General features: G+C 41.7%; 1 protein-coding gene across 12 annotated transcripts in view; it reads left to right on the top strand.

Moving 5' to 3' along the window:
* Window positions 1–16,529, top strand: part of TP53BP1 (tumor protein p53 binding protein 1) — an 80,958-nt gene that overhangs the window by 63,377 nt on the left and 1,052 nt on the right. For 7 of the 12 annotated variants that reach the window (XM_085848674.1, XM_085848673.1, XM_085848670.1 and 4 more), the window contains exons 19-24: window positions 2,793–3,005; window positions 3,706–3,741; window positions 4,108–4,199; window positions 12,360–12,559; window positions 15,026–15,168; window positions 15,334–16,529. The exon at window positions 15,334–16,529 is cut by the window's right edge and continues 1,052 nt beyond it. In XM_085848674.1, the coding sequence (XP_085704800.1) occupies window positions 2,793–3,005; window positions 3,706–3,741; window positions 4,108–4,199; window positions 12,360–12,559; window positions 15,026–15,168; window positions 15,334–15,563 (914 nt within the window). In that variant the 3' untranslated portion in view covers window positions 15,564–16,529. Of the gene's footprint in view, window positions 1–2,792; window positions 3,006–3,705; window positions 3,742–4,107; window positions 4,200–12,359; window positions 12,569–15,025; window positions 15,169–15,333 lie in introns of those variants that run through there. The other 5 variants (XM_085848678.1, XM_085848672.1, XM_085848675.1 and 2 more) reach the window with 4 other exon arrangements.

Raw genomic sequence — 16,529 nt, 5'->3', positions numbered from 1 at the left:
GTTTTTAGCAGCATTTAGTTTAAGAAAGTTCATTGATATCCTTGTTTGAATTGCTGTGCGACACAAATCCAGAGTTGTGGAATGGTGCACATGTTCAGCTTAAATGGACAAGAACATCTGAGCATCATCAGCATAACAATGAAAGCCAATGTAAAAATTCCATAAAATTGTACCAAGTGGATGCAAAAAAGAGAAAAGAAGAGTGGACCAATGACGTATCCCTGGGGAGTACTAATAGACACGTGAAATTGATGGAATGAATAGCCAGACGTGTTTATAGCATAGATGTCTGATCTGTAACTTTGTATGATCAGATTTCAACCATCCAAAAGCAGTTCCTGAGGAATGAAGACTATAAAGTGCTATCTAATGTTCAACTGTGTTAAATACATGAGGTCCAAAAGTGTTACTAGTGTAGCTCATCTTTGGTCTGCCATGTACAAATTATAATTTTTGCCCTTCAAGATTTGTGAGCAGTCTCTCATTTGAGAGATGTAATTCATTACTATCATTTGCGAGTGGCCTCAGTGTTGTTTAACTGTATGAAACCAGACTGGAAGGGTTCTAGAAAACTCACCAAGAATTCCAGAAGTGAGTTGACAGTACCATGTTCTAGAATCTTGGAAGTTGAAGGTAAAAGAGAAAAAGGTTTAATTTTGAACATGGTCTGTGTCGAGTGAAACTTCCTTCAAGATGGAATTTGCCCTGACGTGTTTAAATGATCATGGAACTGTGATCATAATGATGATGGACTTTTTCGACCAACCATGATCACAATTACCTTCTTTCAGAGTAAGGTGATTTTTTCCAACTCCTGTGACAATTCGTCGACATGGGGATAGAAAAATTAGGAAACGCTGACAAATCGAGCAACTGATGAAACGACAAGCTTGTGCATTTGTTTAGTTACATGTAGTTCACAGACAAACATCTGGGCTTTGATATAGAGGTTTGTGTGTTCTGGCTTCGATGAACTGCAAACAAGGCTATATCTTGCAAACCATGCAGAACTCAAGACACCCATAAAATGAGGTTTCATGTCTGTAGCAGACACCATTATACCATTATGTTTGGTATGTGGAAGGACAGCTGAACACCTAACAGCTGAACACAACACAGCCTCTGCTCAGCACAAGTCAACCAAAGAAAACGAATGCCCAGAGATTTGTTACCGATAGTAAAGAGGCGATACAGGCCAGGAAATCTACAGCTAACAAAACAGAATGTTGCAAGGGCTTGGGAGCATTTGGAGTTGTTTATTGACTACGTCTTCTTTTTTCGTATGCAGCACAATTCTGCGGGGTGGCATCATTGGCTGATGGTGTGGATGTGCCGCTGATGTAATGCCCGTTAAGGGCAGGATTTTGTAATTTGCTCATGGTGCCGGCGATAGCTCACCTACTCTTCACGCAGGACACCGTGGGATCTTTAACGTCCACCAACGAATGCTGGCAGATGCGACGTCCAGTTTAACGTCCATCGCAGGGACGGCACACACGATGATGAATCACCCTGCCTGTGAAACACCAGGATTGACAGTTTATAGATGAGTCAGGATTGTTCATTGACTGATGAAAGAAGATGTCCCCTTGATTTAAAAAATAAAAATAAAAAAGGTCCTTCACTGTTTAATTTTCCGACCAAAGTGAGTGGTGACGATGTGAAGTTGTGCGAATTTTGACACACCAGTTCAACATCAATGAGAGAGATGGTCGTGATCCTTGGTGACTGTGTCTTATAGGGACTTGCAAGTAATATAGGTGATCATCCTTTACCCTGCTCATGGGTGAATTGTGTAATATCACGGTCTATCAACAAGTTGTTTTGTTCATGCAGTAACAAATTGAGGGCAAAGTAAATTAGACAGAGCAGAGTACCTTGAAGCTTTGGAAATAGGAGAAAACCTGCACAACTTGCGAAAGTACAATTAAAAGAGGATGCTTTTCCACTGGATGTAACCTATAATCGATGTTACCTCGGTCTGATGGAGCAGCATGCATGACAGGCTGCAAGGCAGCGTATGTTGCCAGTTTGAAACAGGGGAATCCTTAAAAATGAAGCTTAATGGCTGATTGACACATTGATGTCAATAATCATGTTCATAGTACTTTCCCTAAAAGATGTCGATCATGAAAATGGCACTTGTGAATTTTTGGGGGAAATAACCAGAAAATACATTTTGGGAAGACACCCCAAAGGCAACATTGTGGCTGAGGCCTCACGCTGCGGGGGTGAGGGGGGGGGCGTGAATTATCGATGTAAATGTGTACCATGTTGCACCACATGATGGTAGTGGCAGAGGGTATTGCAATTTCCTTTTTTACCTGGGCAATGCTGAGGTGAAAGCACTCTTTGCACGGGTAAATTTGTCCTTCTCTTCTCCCTCACCCCTCAACAATGGCAAGCCCTTGGTCAATATTCTGTATTACTGTTCAAATGCCATTGTACTGGTAAATTAGTCCCCACTATTACATACCAAGGCAGAACATAGTTTTGCCTGCCCCTGGGGAAAGGGGAGTGGGGGTGGGCGGCACAGGAAAGCTCTGGACTGAAGGGGGGTGGGGTTAACAGAGCCGGCGAGGTGGCTTCAATCAGCCAATCAATTAATCAATCTTTGCGATTGGCAACAAAGTGTTACTTATTCATGTTTCTCTTCCCACACAATGCCAGGTAAATCTGCGAGTCTTATGTCATCAGCACAATATTAAAATCTACCGGTTCACACATTGTTTCCTTCTCTGAGCAGCACTCGTATTGTTTTCTTTGTCCTTTCCCTTTTGTACAAACCTCAGAGGAGCAAAATATTTGTCAGACGGCACTGCCGAGTGGCTCCAGTGTGCATGTGGACAAGGTATTTTCAAGCTCTCTTGTGGAGGCGTTTGGACCTCTTCCCACGAGCAAGTCTTTATTCCAAGGTTTCAGTATGGTGCTGACCACTGCTTCCACCACAAATGCTTCACGCTGTCAGCAAAGTTGCAGTGATGAAAGTTCGGGCCTGGAGGAAGGTAATAACTCTGTCCATTGTGCAATTACGTGTTAGCCAGAAATGTCACGTGTCTTTTATTGCGTTTGCAAATGGCCTGGTTAAAATCTGATTTTGATTACATTTTGGCTTCTCCTTCCCTCCCTCTCCCTTTTCCCATCCTCTTTAGCAGGTCATTGCTTATTATACACTTTATGCTCGAGCAGTGTGTATTCTTACCACACTTCCCACACCAACCCACACATTTTCAACAGGATTGATATCAATACAAGCTGTCATTGCCATAAAAGATGCTGCAACGCAATGCTATATTTTAGAAACTTTACTGTAAGCCAAGGAAACAGGACTTAATACATTACAATGGAGGCCATTACAAGGGATTTTATTGAGATATTTCATATAATGAAGAGTTCGGACAAATTAGGGGCACATTGATTCAGCAGAATGGACAGATAGGACCAGTGGCCATAGCCTGAGAGTAAAAAAAAGATGAGATTTCAGACAGTACTAAGATAGGGGTCTTTCATTCAGAGAGGAGTTAATGCATAGCATGGTCTTCCTAGAAAGATGGTGACAGCGGAAATAGTCGATAGGTATAAATTGGAATTAGATAGGTACCTGGAAGTGTTGGCGATAGAGGGGTACATGGATGTTGGCAGAACTTGGCAGTAGTTTGCGTGTGGATGGGTGGTGGTATCTAATCTGTTGTTGGTATTGTGCAGGCATGATGGGACGAATTTGTTATTCCTTGTTAACACGTAAGAACCAAAGTTCTTTGTTATTCGTTGTTAACCATACCAACCAATTTGACATGTAGTGGTGTCATCATCTTGGATGTATCCATTGTCATTGAGCACATGGTCGTCAGTCTCTTGCTTCACAGATCCTTACGTGTTTGTTGATGTGTCCTCCTCCACTCTCACTCTACCAACTCCAATCTTTAAAATGGCAATTTTAAAATGTTTCATCTTCCTACACTCATCTCCAAATGTTCTCCCATACCATTTCCTCTTCTTCCTTTTCTGTTTCATTCCTGGGTCATTCACAAAACTGTGCTCAGCCCCCCTTCGCAAACATTTGCAAACCTGAGAAATGGATGTCCTTTTTTCTTTCTTTTTCTTCAGATTTTGCTCCAGTCCTTTTTGATCGTGCATACACTGAAGCTCAAATCGAAGCTGGTGGAGGAGTTTTACTCAACGACATCAACGAGGCCCAAGTACTTTATATGCATTGTGCAATACTCAACACTCTCAATCTACCCATTTCAAAATCCACCACCCACCTCGCTAGTCGAGTGACATATGTGGTGTTGTGTTTACATACACTTTTGTGAACCAGCATTATTTTTATGACATAAATATGTAAACACGAAATGGACATTAGTACATCGAAGTACGATCTATTTTTCCATCACATTCCTTTGTTTCTCCGATAACTTCCCTTCCTCCCCACCACTTACTTTTATTCCTTTTCCTTACACAGGACTAAAAAAAATTGTAACAAAAATTTACTGGTGCTCAAGTATTGGAGATAAGGGGGCCACACACCACCAAGGAATGTGATGCTCTCATGCACACTCTGCAGTATTGGCATGTGGATCCATATCTAATTTCAGAAAACCAAGTTTCTTCAAGTCTTTAATTGTAACATGGTCAAGTATAGTAATCCTCAATTTTGTGAGCTATCTCTTACTCGCTCCCTACTCCCTCTCCTTAAAGCATTTACAACATTCGGAGTACCAACACTTTCGCTCTGGATCAGTTTGTATTGTGGCAGTGGCATATCGTAATGATGTCATATTTACATTGAGTAGGTTGTAATTTCATGGATTTTAAACCTAAATGAGTATAGTAAACCTTCAAATACCACAGGGGTTATGTTCCTGGAAAATGCCATGATAGTTAAAACTGCAATAGTTAAAACCTATGGGAAAAGGGGAGTTAGATTCCCCCCTAGGCTTCGAGAAAATATAGAGGAATGTCAGCGGCAGCCAAAAATGAATACATCACAATTGAAATAAGCATGGAAATACAATAAAACACAAGACTTTTACCTTTTTAATTTATTCTAAAACAGCGAGGTGGGTGAGATTAAGAATATTACGTACTGTGCTGTAAATAGAAAACACAAGCCTTAGCTAGGGATGATTATGATGCTGTTAGAGTGGGATGAGGGTGGGGGGAGTTGGTGTTGAGGTTAGAAAGATGCAGATGTAGAATTTGCGATGGCTGTTTTGGATCATCAAGAGCTGGTTGAGACACTGCTGGTGGTTGGCTTGGTGGTGCTATCGACCCATGTGAAAAAGCTTGTTATGGTGGATTGCTTCACTTTAGTTTGAAGGTCCCTGTAAATTTCTTTATAGGGCATCATAACAGCCTCCAACACCCTTTTACATTTTATTCTCCTCTTGAATGGATCCATCACAAAAACCTTGTCAGCCAGGGCAATGCCCATTTGTAACACCTCTGCCAGCATCTTGGTCGTTAGAGGTTCCGGCACCGTCACCTTCTTCTCATCATCACTCTCTCTTCACTCGAGCGTGTGAGTTCTTCCAGAAACTCCTCTGTTAACTCCTCTTCATGGGATTGAAGGAGTTCCTCCACATCTTTCTCTTGGATGTCCTCAAAAGCCCTCTCCTCCAACATCACATGCTACCCTCACAATCCTCCGATCTTCTTTGCCCACCGAGGGGAGGCCCTTGAAGTCATGCACTGCCTTACTCCACAATTTCTCCAGTGTGCGTTCCATATCATTGACTTAATCTCTTCAAGAGATTCCGTAATTGTATTAATACAGTCAGTGATGCTGTAGTTTTTCCAGCAATCGCTGACTGTCAAACAAAGGTCGCTTACCATCTGGTCCAGTAGCCTCTCGAGTGTCCGACGGGTCTAGTAGGACTTGAATGTCGCAATTAAGCGTTGGTCCATCAGCTGTAGGAGGGAGATCATTTTGGGGGGAGGGGGGGCAAGAAGTTGGAGAGTAAGCATTATCCAAGATAAGTAAAACTTTGAATCAAGGTTCTTTGACTCCAAGTATGTTTCCACTTCATGGATGAAGCAGTTGTTTCGCCAATCAATGAACATATTGCGGCAGTCACCCATGCTCTCCTGTTGGCATGCCAGAATACCAGGAGCTGGCTCTTGCTCTTCCCTTTGGGGCATGGGAATTCAGGGAATGGAAGAAAAGCATTGGCTTTACGACAAAGTTGCATGCTGCATTGCCATATACGAGAAGGAGAAGCTGATCTTTAGCCACCTTGATTCCGGAGCAGATCATTCCTGTTTGAATAGGAACGTACAAGATTGCATCCTCTTCCATAATAGTCCCGTCTCATCGGTGATAAAAACTTGCTCCGGCATAAATGCCTTCGCCTTGATTCGTGCCATGAACTGCGGTGGGTAGTTTTTCGCAGCGTCATGGTCAACTGATGCAGCTTCCCTTACTAATTTTACATGATGGAGGCCGAACATTCTTTTGTCGCTCTCAAACCAGCCCTTGCTGGCGTAGAACTTGTGGGAAACAAGGAATAACAAGGAAATCCAACACAGGTGGCCATTCAGCCCATTATTCCTGCGTGAACACCACACAAACCCATCCATACAAGATCCAAGAAAGAAAATGGCAAAAAAAATGTTTTTAATTAATGAAATAAAAATTTGGGGGGTTTTTTGTCGTTTGTTTTTTTTGTTGTTTTTTTCCCCCTTTTCTTCCCCTCGGGGAGGGGGCATGGGCTTGGTTAAAAACACACAACATCAACCACACAACCCCCCTTGACAAGACCCCCACCAACAGCACTCCGCACACAATCACCCCTCAATACTCAAACAAACCAAAAGTCTTAACATCCTCATACCCCTCTATCACCATAACTTCCAGGTACCTATCTAATTCTAATTTAAACTTATCTACTTTTTCTGCTGCCACTACCTTTCCAGGGAGGCCATTCCATGCATTAATTACTCTCTGAGTGAAAGTCCCCTGCCTTACTACCATCTTAACTCTCCTCTTCTTTACTCTCAGGCTATCGCCCCTGGTTCTGTCACTGTCTACACTGTTGAATACTTCATCTGCACTTATTTTATCGACACCTTTCATTATCTTAAACAATTCTATCATATCTCCTCGTAACCACCTCCTTTCTAGTGAATAAAGCCCTGTCTCCTTCAGCCGCTGAGCTGAGTCCTCATAGCTGAGTCTAGCTAGGCCCGGAATCAATCTAGTCGCCCTGCGCTGAACCCTCTCTATGGCATCTATGTCCTTCCAGAACTGTGATGACCAAAACTGCATACAATAGTCTAGATATGGCCCTCACTAAATTAGTGTACAATGTTAACACCACCTATTTTGATTTATAAATGATCCCCCTCTGAATTCAGCCTAAAACCCTATTTGCTCTACTTATAGCTGCCTGGCATTGTGCTGCCTGCTTACCTCCCATATATATCTATGACCACCCCCAGATCCTTCTCCTGTATGACATGCTCCAAAATTACCCCTTGCATCCTGTAATCTCTGAATCTTCTTTTGTTGTTCTCAAACCAGCCCTTGCTGGCGTGGAACTTGTGGGTAGCCGTGGTTGAGCCTTCATTTCAACTGAGCCTTCGGCCCCGGGTTCCTCGTGAAAATGTTGGTAAATCCGCAATGACTTCTTCCGTATCAGCGGTCCACTCAAAGTCACCTTTTTTCTGGGTTTGGCCCTCGATCCAAATACTAAGTACTTTTTACATCATTTCAATATGAGGCTCAATGAGACTTTTGCACTTTGCAGAGCAACACCTGCATGGATATTCAACTCACTTTTACAGATATAGCGGTCAATTCATTGATCCCGTAATGTCGGTCACAGAAGCTGCACTTTCACCTCCAGCCAACCTATCTAACAATTGGATCTTTTCGCCCAACATCATAACCTTTCTCTCGACGAAACTCGAGATATTTGATGGTTTACTTTATTGCCTCTCTTTAACTTGAAATTCCTTTTGATAATTCATTTTTCGAACAGAAAATAGCAAAACGACTCATTGCTAGGACTCTGGTGCATTGTTGGTCCATGAGTCTTTCCAGGAGATAGTCTGTATGTTCTTGTGTGATATATATTTTCAAATGATAATTTGTATTCATATTTCAAGTGAAATTATATTTATATATATATATATATATATATATATATATATATATATATATTATTGTTATATTATTGTTATATTATATTATATTATATGATACATGCTGTCGACACATTCAGGAGTTTCAATATATGGATGTTATGAGCATCAACAATTTACTTAGTCTCCGCTCGTGTTTTCTGCTATTATAACAACATTGACTGTTACTAATACAGCTTAGTTTAGGTGGGAAGAAATTAAGGTTATCATTTAGCAACCTTTAATTCACATTCATCAGAATCTTCAAAAACTTATGATCACAACTCAAAGTATACTCCACATGAGTAGCTAATATGAAGTGTTATAGTTGCTAATATATCGCATTTACCAATCAAATCTCATTGATGACTCATTGTCAGGTATTTCTCGTCATTAACATCAGGCGTTCCTCTCTACGCATCCATACAACTAAAAGCCCACTTTTCGCACTGCAGAATACAGATCTATCAGGATTAACAGTTAGCTTCAAACAAAATGGCTAAAGTTTCAGTGGAAGATCGTGATAGAATTGGGGTTCTCCATTTAAATATAATGGAAAAACATTCAGTGAAATAGCTCACATCACTCGATTTTTCAAGGTGTGGTATCTAAAGCACAATTGACAAGGACAGAGAAACATCAACTGGAATTGACAAATCAAGATGGGAAGACCCAAAAAGTTGTCTACTAAGGATGTGTGAGATATCACCAGAAAAAAATATTGAGGCCTTTCATTACATGTGCTTCGGAAGCATATTCAGTACTACTAATGTTCAACAGTGGGCAGGGCGTGTTAGTGTATTGGGGAGACAGTTTAGGATAGAAGAAGACACTAGAGGATATTATTGCAGCCAAAAGTCTCTGTTGACTATGTCATCTTGCTACAATGGAAGGCAACTGCAGAGATAATGCCAGACGAGATCCAAAGATGTTTGACATTGATAAAGGCAATTGGTTCCATGTAGCTCAGGAAAGATGTTCTTGCAGAACAAAATGCAGAGTAGTTAGATACCTGTACCAAGAAGAGAGTGGAGATGGACAGAGTGAAACAAGACACTAATATGCATGCTGTGAGACAAGAACTGACAGCAAGTGCTATTGCCAATTTCACATGTGATGCATGTCAAAGGTCCTTCAGAAGAAGGCAAAAATATTGCAAGACAAATGCCTGACGACTCTCTATTCTCTTTTTTTCTCTGCAACTGCTTATCCAATTGGTGTTTGAATGTATACGTTCTTGGTTTGTTTGAATCTACGTGGTGTCTATCTATTTTAAAATTTTAGTACAGTTTTCCTCCAGTCCTGTTAGCATAAAATTTACATGGAATTGAGCTGCAAAGACCATGGAACCGCAGCCAAAAAGAAATAAAGTCACAGCAACCACAAAACCTGTGAATAAAGAGCTTTGACTGCATTCGTTAAGGCAATGCAAAATACGAGCATTGTATCATCCATTCCCTCGGAGGTTGGTGGCAGGATTTGCACTCCGTCCACTGTAAAACACTTCACTGCAAAATACACTGTAGTGTGTGTCGGAGTGGTCCGAGGTGTCGTCCACCAGACGGCGGTCTCCTCGGGTTAACCTGAGGCGGTCCCTTCGGTTGAGTGCCTGGAATGTCCTATCCCTAAGAGATGGGGATGGGCCAGGCACCTGCCTGGGGGGATGGCCAGATCGAGGCCCCCAGAGTACCGGCGGAAAGTGGATGCAGCGATGCGCTGTGGTACATGCTCCCAATGTATGTATGTAAGGATAAGTGATACTTGTAGACGATATCCTTCTGGAATAGAAAGAAGACAAGTGTTTACTTGACAACAGAACTGGAAGAAGGCAAAAGTGTCGTGTATCGTTCAACAAAACGGAGGTCACTTTTGAAATCAGTACTTAAAGGATGTGTTGCAGAAAGAAAACCTCCATTAAGAAAGGGGTACAACACTAAAAGGCTAAAATATGCAAAATAACAGAAATTAGACTTGGGAACAAAAGTCAAAGGTGCTTTGGACAGACGAGTCAAAGTTTCAGTTACTTAAATCTAATCAGACAGTATATGTCAGACGACGAAAAACTGATGCTTATAAAGAGCCTTTCTTGAATCCAACAATTAAGCATGGAGGAGGTTTATTTCAAATTTGGAGGTGCATATACTCAAGTGGTATTGGAAAATTGCTGAACATTTATGGTATATTGACTGCAACATGGTACAAACAAATTGGAATCCAACATGCTATCCACAGTGGTGGAAGACTTGTTGATCCAAACTTCATCTTCAAGCAAGATAATGATCCAAAACACTCAGTTGGAAAAATTAAAACTTATTTGCAAAAGAAAGAGGAAGCTGGAGTCCTTTAACACATGGAATGGCCCCCTAAAAGCCAAGATCTCAATATCATTGAAGATGTCTGGGACTGTTTGGACAAATAAAAAGCAAAAAGGAATCCAAGCATCTTAGATGATATTTGTAAGGTCTTGGAAGAAGTGTGGAACATCATTTCACAAGAGTTTGAACCAAAATTATTTGAAAGTGTCTCTTGCAGAATTTCACTGGTTTTAAAATAAAAGGATGGACATACTCACCATTAGTTTATGTCAAGGTATGTCGTGTATAAATTTGGTTATATGAATAAGATATTCTTTTTCATTAAGGTCTATTTACATTGAACGCAAAGTTTTAGTTTCCTTATCCATCAGATCAGAGAAAATGCAATTGTATGTAAAGGGAATTTATCATTGCATATCATGTATTACACCTAGTAGTTTCTGAATGTTGTTGAAGCTAATCGAAACACACGTGTGCACGATTAAAGATGCGATTTTGTGATACAAGACCTGATTTTATGATCAACATTTTCACGTTTCCATGTCGGTTCTCCTCAAATGGGAAGCAGAATATACTGATCAGCTATATGTATTCAACATTCACACTGAATTTCCCAAATATGGTACATTTTTCAATTTGTTACAATCTCTGAACTGAACATGGATTGTTACATCAACCTAGAACTACACTCCAATTATTATGCTGTCCCATAACCATCCATCTATTCGTTGGGACCATACTCTGTACAGAGCGTTGGTGCTGCCTAAGCAGTCTCCTGGGCTATTGGGCACAATCCTGGACGGGTCGCCACTCCGACACAGTATACCAGCAAGCTGGTACTCATTTTTCCGACCTTGGAAGGATGACAGGCCTGGTCTACCCCACCTGGTATTCATTCAACAGCCAATTGGAATTTGAATTCAGGATCCTTGGATCCCAAGCAAACCACCTTAAGCATTAAGACAACACCAGACATCCATAACCAGCAAGCTGCCAATTGTTCACGTTATGCCATAACCAAGAACGGACTGATTTTTACACGATCCTACAGCCCTATTACACTTCTATCTTACACCATCTCATATCAAAGTGCCAATGAGTATGCACTCCCCTCAGGTGCCGAATGGCACACAATCTAAGAACCAGTTGTATTGGACACAAAAAAGCCAACTCGTCTCCTGAGTTCACATCAGAGGAGATTATGACTGAAGTATATGGAAGGTTGAACTTCCTTTGATTTGGGATCCAAGGTTCCTGAGTTCAAATCCCACTTGGCTGTTGAATTAATACCAGGTGGGGTTGATTCAGCCTGTCATCCTTCTGAGGTCGGCAAAATGAGTACCAGCTTGCTGGGATGATTGAGCCATTTGAGTATCCTGTATTGGAGTGGTGACCCATCCAGGATTGTGCCCAATAGCCCAGGAGACTGCTTTGGCATTACCAACGCTCTGTACAGAGTATAGTCCCAATGGATTGGATAGATGGAACTTCCTTTGGTGCAGGACAGTGCATCTTAGCCCGATTCTACGCTGTTGCTGGAAGCCATAAAAATGACTCCTCTTTTCTTGATATTTACTTTTTTGAAAACTTTGAGATTCCAGCTCACCGTTACTAAAGCAGATGGGGCTTGTCGTTTGATTCAATGAATTTGATCAGCCATGTCCCCCATTGGTGTTCTCTTTCCATTATAAATTGCAACACATGTCCAGTGAAACATTAAGGTTGTTAAATGTGATATAATTCTGAAATTGTGATGTTTCACCATATTTAAAAGCAAACACATCACTATCTGCATTTCGTGAAGTTTGAAGACATCAGGACATGATGTCAGGTGTTGAAATGCTTAAGTTTTGCAGATCTGTTTAGACCCCTTTACTAAGTAACAAATATTGTCATTTAACGTTATATTTCCAACAGGCTATGGATCCATCTCGGTGCTTTTTGGTTTGCGATCGGCCAAACCATGGTCGGTCGTTCCTGCTTGCTCTGGCAGCGGGAATACCATGTGTTTCATTGCCCTGGTTGAGGGACTCTTGCCGGCTGAATGAACGACAGGACTTCCACCACTACCTCCTACCCACTGGATACAGCCTACTAAGCGGAAAGCTAATTGAGTGGTAAAGTTCGTAAGTAGGATTTTCATAGCAAACAAGTAATAACATTTAGAAAATATTCTCCTTGTTTCCTTTTCATAACTGACACCATGTTCCCTCATGCTCTTCCCTCAATTATTTCAAACTCACCACCCATCACCATCTCATGGCTTACTCTCACTGACCCCCTAACCCAAGTGTTCCTTCCTAATCCATTTGGGGCCATGGCGATTAAAAAATAAACATGACAACGTGACTGTGACAGTTACAAAGCCAGTTGGCAGATTGGATTTTATTATTGAGTTGTAGTAAGAAGAGATAGCATTACGACACTGCTGCACCAAGTTCAATTCATCCATTTTGTATTTCCTGCTTGCGAAACCATCACCTATGGAGACAAACCTCCTTTGAGGAATGTCACCACTAAAATGGCTTCGCTCCACCTACCACTCCACCTACCCTGAGCTCCACCTTCAATTTACCCATCCTCTGACACAGATCGATACCAGTCTTCACCAGCAACACTCGTTCATCATTTCACCTACTATATCCCTACCATCCATCCATTGGGACCATACTCTGTACAGGGCATTGGTGCTGCTTGAGCAGTCACCTGGGCTATTGAGCACAATCCTGGACGGGTCGCCACTCCGACACAGGACACCAGTATGCTGGCACTCATTTTGCCGACCACAGAAGGATGACAGGCCGAGTTAACCCCACCTGGTATTAATTCAACAGCTGAGTGGGATTTGAACTCAGAACCCTAGGATCCAAAGCCCGCCACCCTAACCATTAAGCCAACACCAGGCATATATCCCTATCACCCCAATGTTAACTTCTGAGATGTGGTGTACCATCTCTACCATGAAACGAAACTTCGAGCGGTTCTTTCGCAATACTCAGTCCCAAGTGTCACACATTTGTACAGGTCAGTAAACGTATGGCAGGATTAAATTCTTAAGGGAGTGAGCATTCATTTTCATGCCATATTTTTGACAGGCAATTGTTGCTCTTGTCTGTGCATCATGTTGGGGTGGGGTTACAAGAACTTTCAGCTTTCTGAATGAGATCACACTGAGGATAAGTTTGGGAACTCTTGCCCCAACTCCTTTTCCTCCCTGCCAATCCCTTTCTCATACTCTGCTTATGCGGTTTGTGTGTTTTGTTTTCTTTTCCTCCTCGCTCCCCTCTGACACTCCGATGGTCTGTCAACCGACTGCTCTTCATCTTTTATCTCTTCCATTAACCTCAATTCTGTAAATAAAAAAATAGTAATAATAATAATAATAAAGGTTTACTTTCTCTTCACTGCAATATATGCAGTAAAATTTCATCTTAGTTATTCCTTTGCAAACTCTTCCGTGCCAAGCTGAAACCTGTACACCTGACATTTTTGAATCGTACATTTCCCCTCGTCCTCATTTTCTGTTTCCTCCTCTCCCTTCATTATTTTCTACTTAATTTTTATTCTTTTTTTATTTCTGCCTCCCTGCTCATTACATCGAGGAGTGTTTTTCTCAACCTCTGCTCACAGTGGCTTCCCTTTTGTTCGGCCTGTGGCTTAATGCAGTGCTGTATCCACGAAGCAACTCATTGCTAACCAAGGCAAACACTTTGCTCTTGACTCACTCTGAAATTTAGATCAATAAGCACTAGTCTTTGCTCTATAGCCAAGGCCTCCTGTGGGCCAGCTGGCCTTATATTGTGTGCAAGCCACGTTGTTTTGTATTTTGTATTCCAAAACAGGACAAGCTTCCTCAAGAATATCTTATTCCTCACCGATAATTTATTTATAACATTTTTTGCTCTCACAAAACTTCAAAAGGGCCTTATCGATTAGAATTTCAGATTTCACCATATTTTCAGCCACAGCAATCAACTCGCTGTCAATAGTTTTTGGGAAAGGGTCTGCAGTAAACCTTCCCATGCGCATTTGTTGCTGTAAACATAATTGGTGTCTTCTGACTCGTTTTTCAAGCAGCACAGCTCAAAGCTGAGTGATTTTACTTTTTTCAATTAAAACAAAAATCTGTTCCCTGAGTCTCGCCTACCTCATTGCTTTTCTTTCTCTCCCATACTCGCATGATCTCCACTAGCATTGTTGAAAAAGATATCTCTTCAATCACATCTGAGAGACAAAAAAAACATCACTTACATCATCAGTTTCCGTTGCTAAGTAGGCACCTCCTTTTTCCATCTGTTAGTTTGTCCTCAGGCTGATAAATTTCACAGCTAAGATAATAGCAATAGTCTTTCACCAAAAAGGGCCTTTTCTCATGGAATTTCCAAATGCATTTCATTTGCAGAGTTATCTCATGCATGAAGCTCCTCCAAAGTCGAACTTGCTTTTAACTGAAATCAAAGTGCCTTCACTGAGAACTGATTTACTATGTTATTATGCACTGGTGGATTATGGAGGTTGTAAAGTTTCAGAGTTTTATCTCTACTACTACTACTACTGTGTTTTGTTGGCCACTCCTGATGCAGGGCTCCCCGAAAGAGTCCTTTCCTGGACTTGAAGGTGCTTCTTGTGTCTGATAAAGAAGACTTCCTGTGCATGTGGTCAGATGTGCTAATGGCAGGAAAGGCAGCCAGCACCAAGTGCTACAAGGTCTCAGATTTGAGCCGCAGTGAGTTGCTTTATTTAAAGGGAATATTTTTTTATCAATTGAGTTTGTTTAAAAACACAGGTGGGTATCCAAATACCGTATTTCAAAACGGCCTGCTTATTTTTATAATTTTTTGTTAAACCATGGGTAAACTTGTATTTTGTACCGCTTTCCCAACATCCTCAGGTGTAGCATTGGCCGCATTTGACTTTATGACGACGGACGAATCGTGCCCAGCACGCTTGCTATCTTGTGCTGTGGCTCTGGACCTGCCCATCGTGCACTCCAATTGGATGGTCCAGTGCTTGGTGACCGGGCACCGGCTGGGCTACACAGATCATGCCGCCTTCCGCATCAACCAGCAGGGGTCACCGTCACGTGCACAGAACCCCAACACAAGTCAACATTCCAGCTGACTTCCGGTTAAACCTTGCATCATGCGTGTCCGCCGTCTAGCAGTCCATTTATTTATCAAAGTGTTCCTGGCCAGGGCACCGGTGCACAGTTTGACCATGGTTAACTGCATGATGACCCAAACAAGGACTCTGGTGTATCGAGTTGCAAGCGTGCCATCCTAGCAACTAAACAATGTGTCCATCTGTATTAGCGTGACGTCCTCACCAATGTGCATGTGGGTTTTGTGTTGGTTTGGTCACGAGCCTGTGATGTCCTTGCATTCGTTGAAAGATCTCTGTTCTAAATGTACATTGCTGGTAGGAACAATCCTGCCTTTGCACCTTTGCTTGCAAACTGTAAACGTCAGTCTGATAATGCTTCTTTAGTCACGTTGGGCCTCTTTAATGACCGTACGATTTGTTTTATTACAGGGTCCGATCGATTGAAGTGAACATGTTTATGTTGTTTTATTGTCCGCCTTTTCTTTCCAAGATTAATCATTTGATTCATCCTTCGAGGGAAATTGTTCAAAGTTTATAGCTTATTGCCATTCCCAATTTGTTACTCCAAAGGCATTTCTGAATTGGTTTGCATTTGATTTAACACTCTGGAATTGGGCGTAAACAATGCAGGTAAGCATTGCAAATCCAGTTGTTTTGACAGTCACTGACCCGCAGAACCACCCATGAACGTCACAGGTGTGCAACGGCATTTCTGACATATTTGAAGTGGCCGAATTCCAGTAATTTTGGTATATGTCATTGTTCATCACATAGTTTACTAATAATGCTGTGGATGGAGTATATGTATGAAATTTGTGATGGAATGCGTGTGTTTGAGGGGAGGGGAGGGGGTACAATGTGCACATGGAGGGTTGCGATTTGTTTCCTGTTTCTTGCGTGCCGTGTGATTGCATGCTCACGACCGAGTCTCACGTTCTTCGAGGACGGAATTTATTTCCTATTTATTATCATATTTTGCACTGC

Source organism: Eptatretus burgeri, chromosome 12 (genome assembly GCF_056783735.1).
Source record: "Eptatretus burgeri isolate ZD-2024b chromosome 12, Ebu_testis_v1, whole genome shotgun sequence".
NCBI classification, from domain to species: Eukaryota; Metazoa; Chordata; class Myxini; order Myxiniformes; family Myxinidae; genus Eptatretus; species Eptatretus burgeri.
This window is presented reverse-complemented; position numbering and strand designations above follow the sequence as displayed.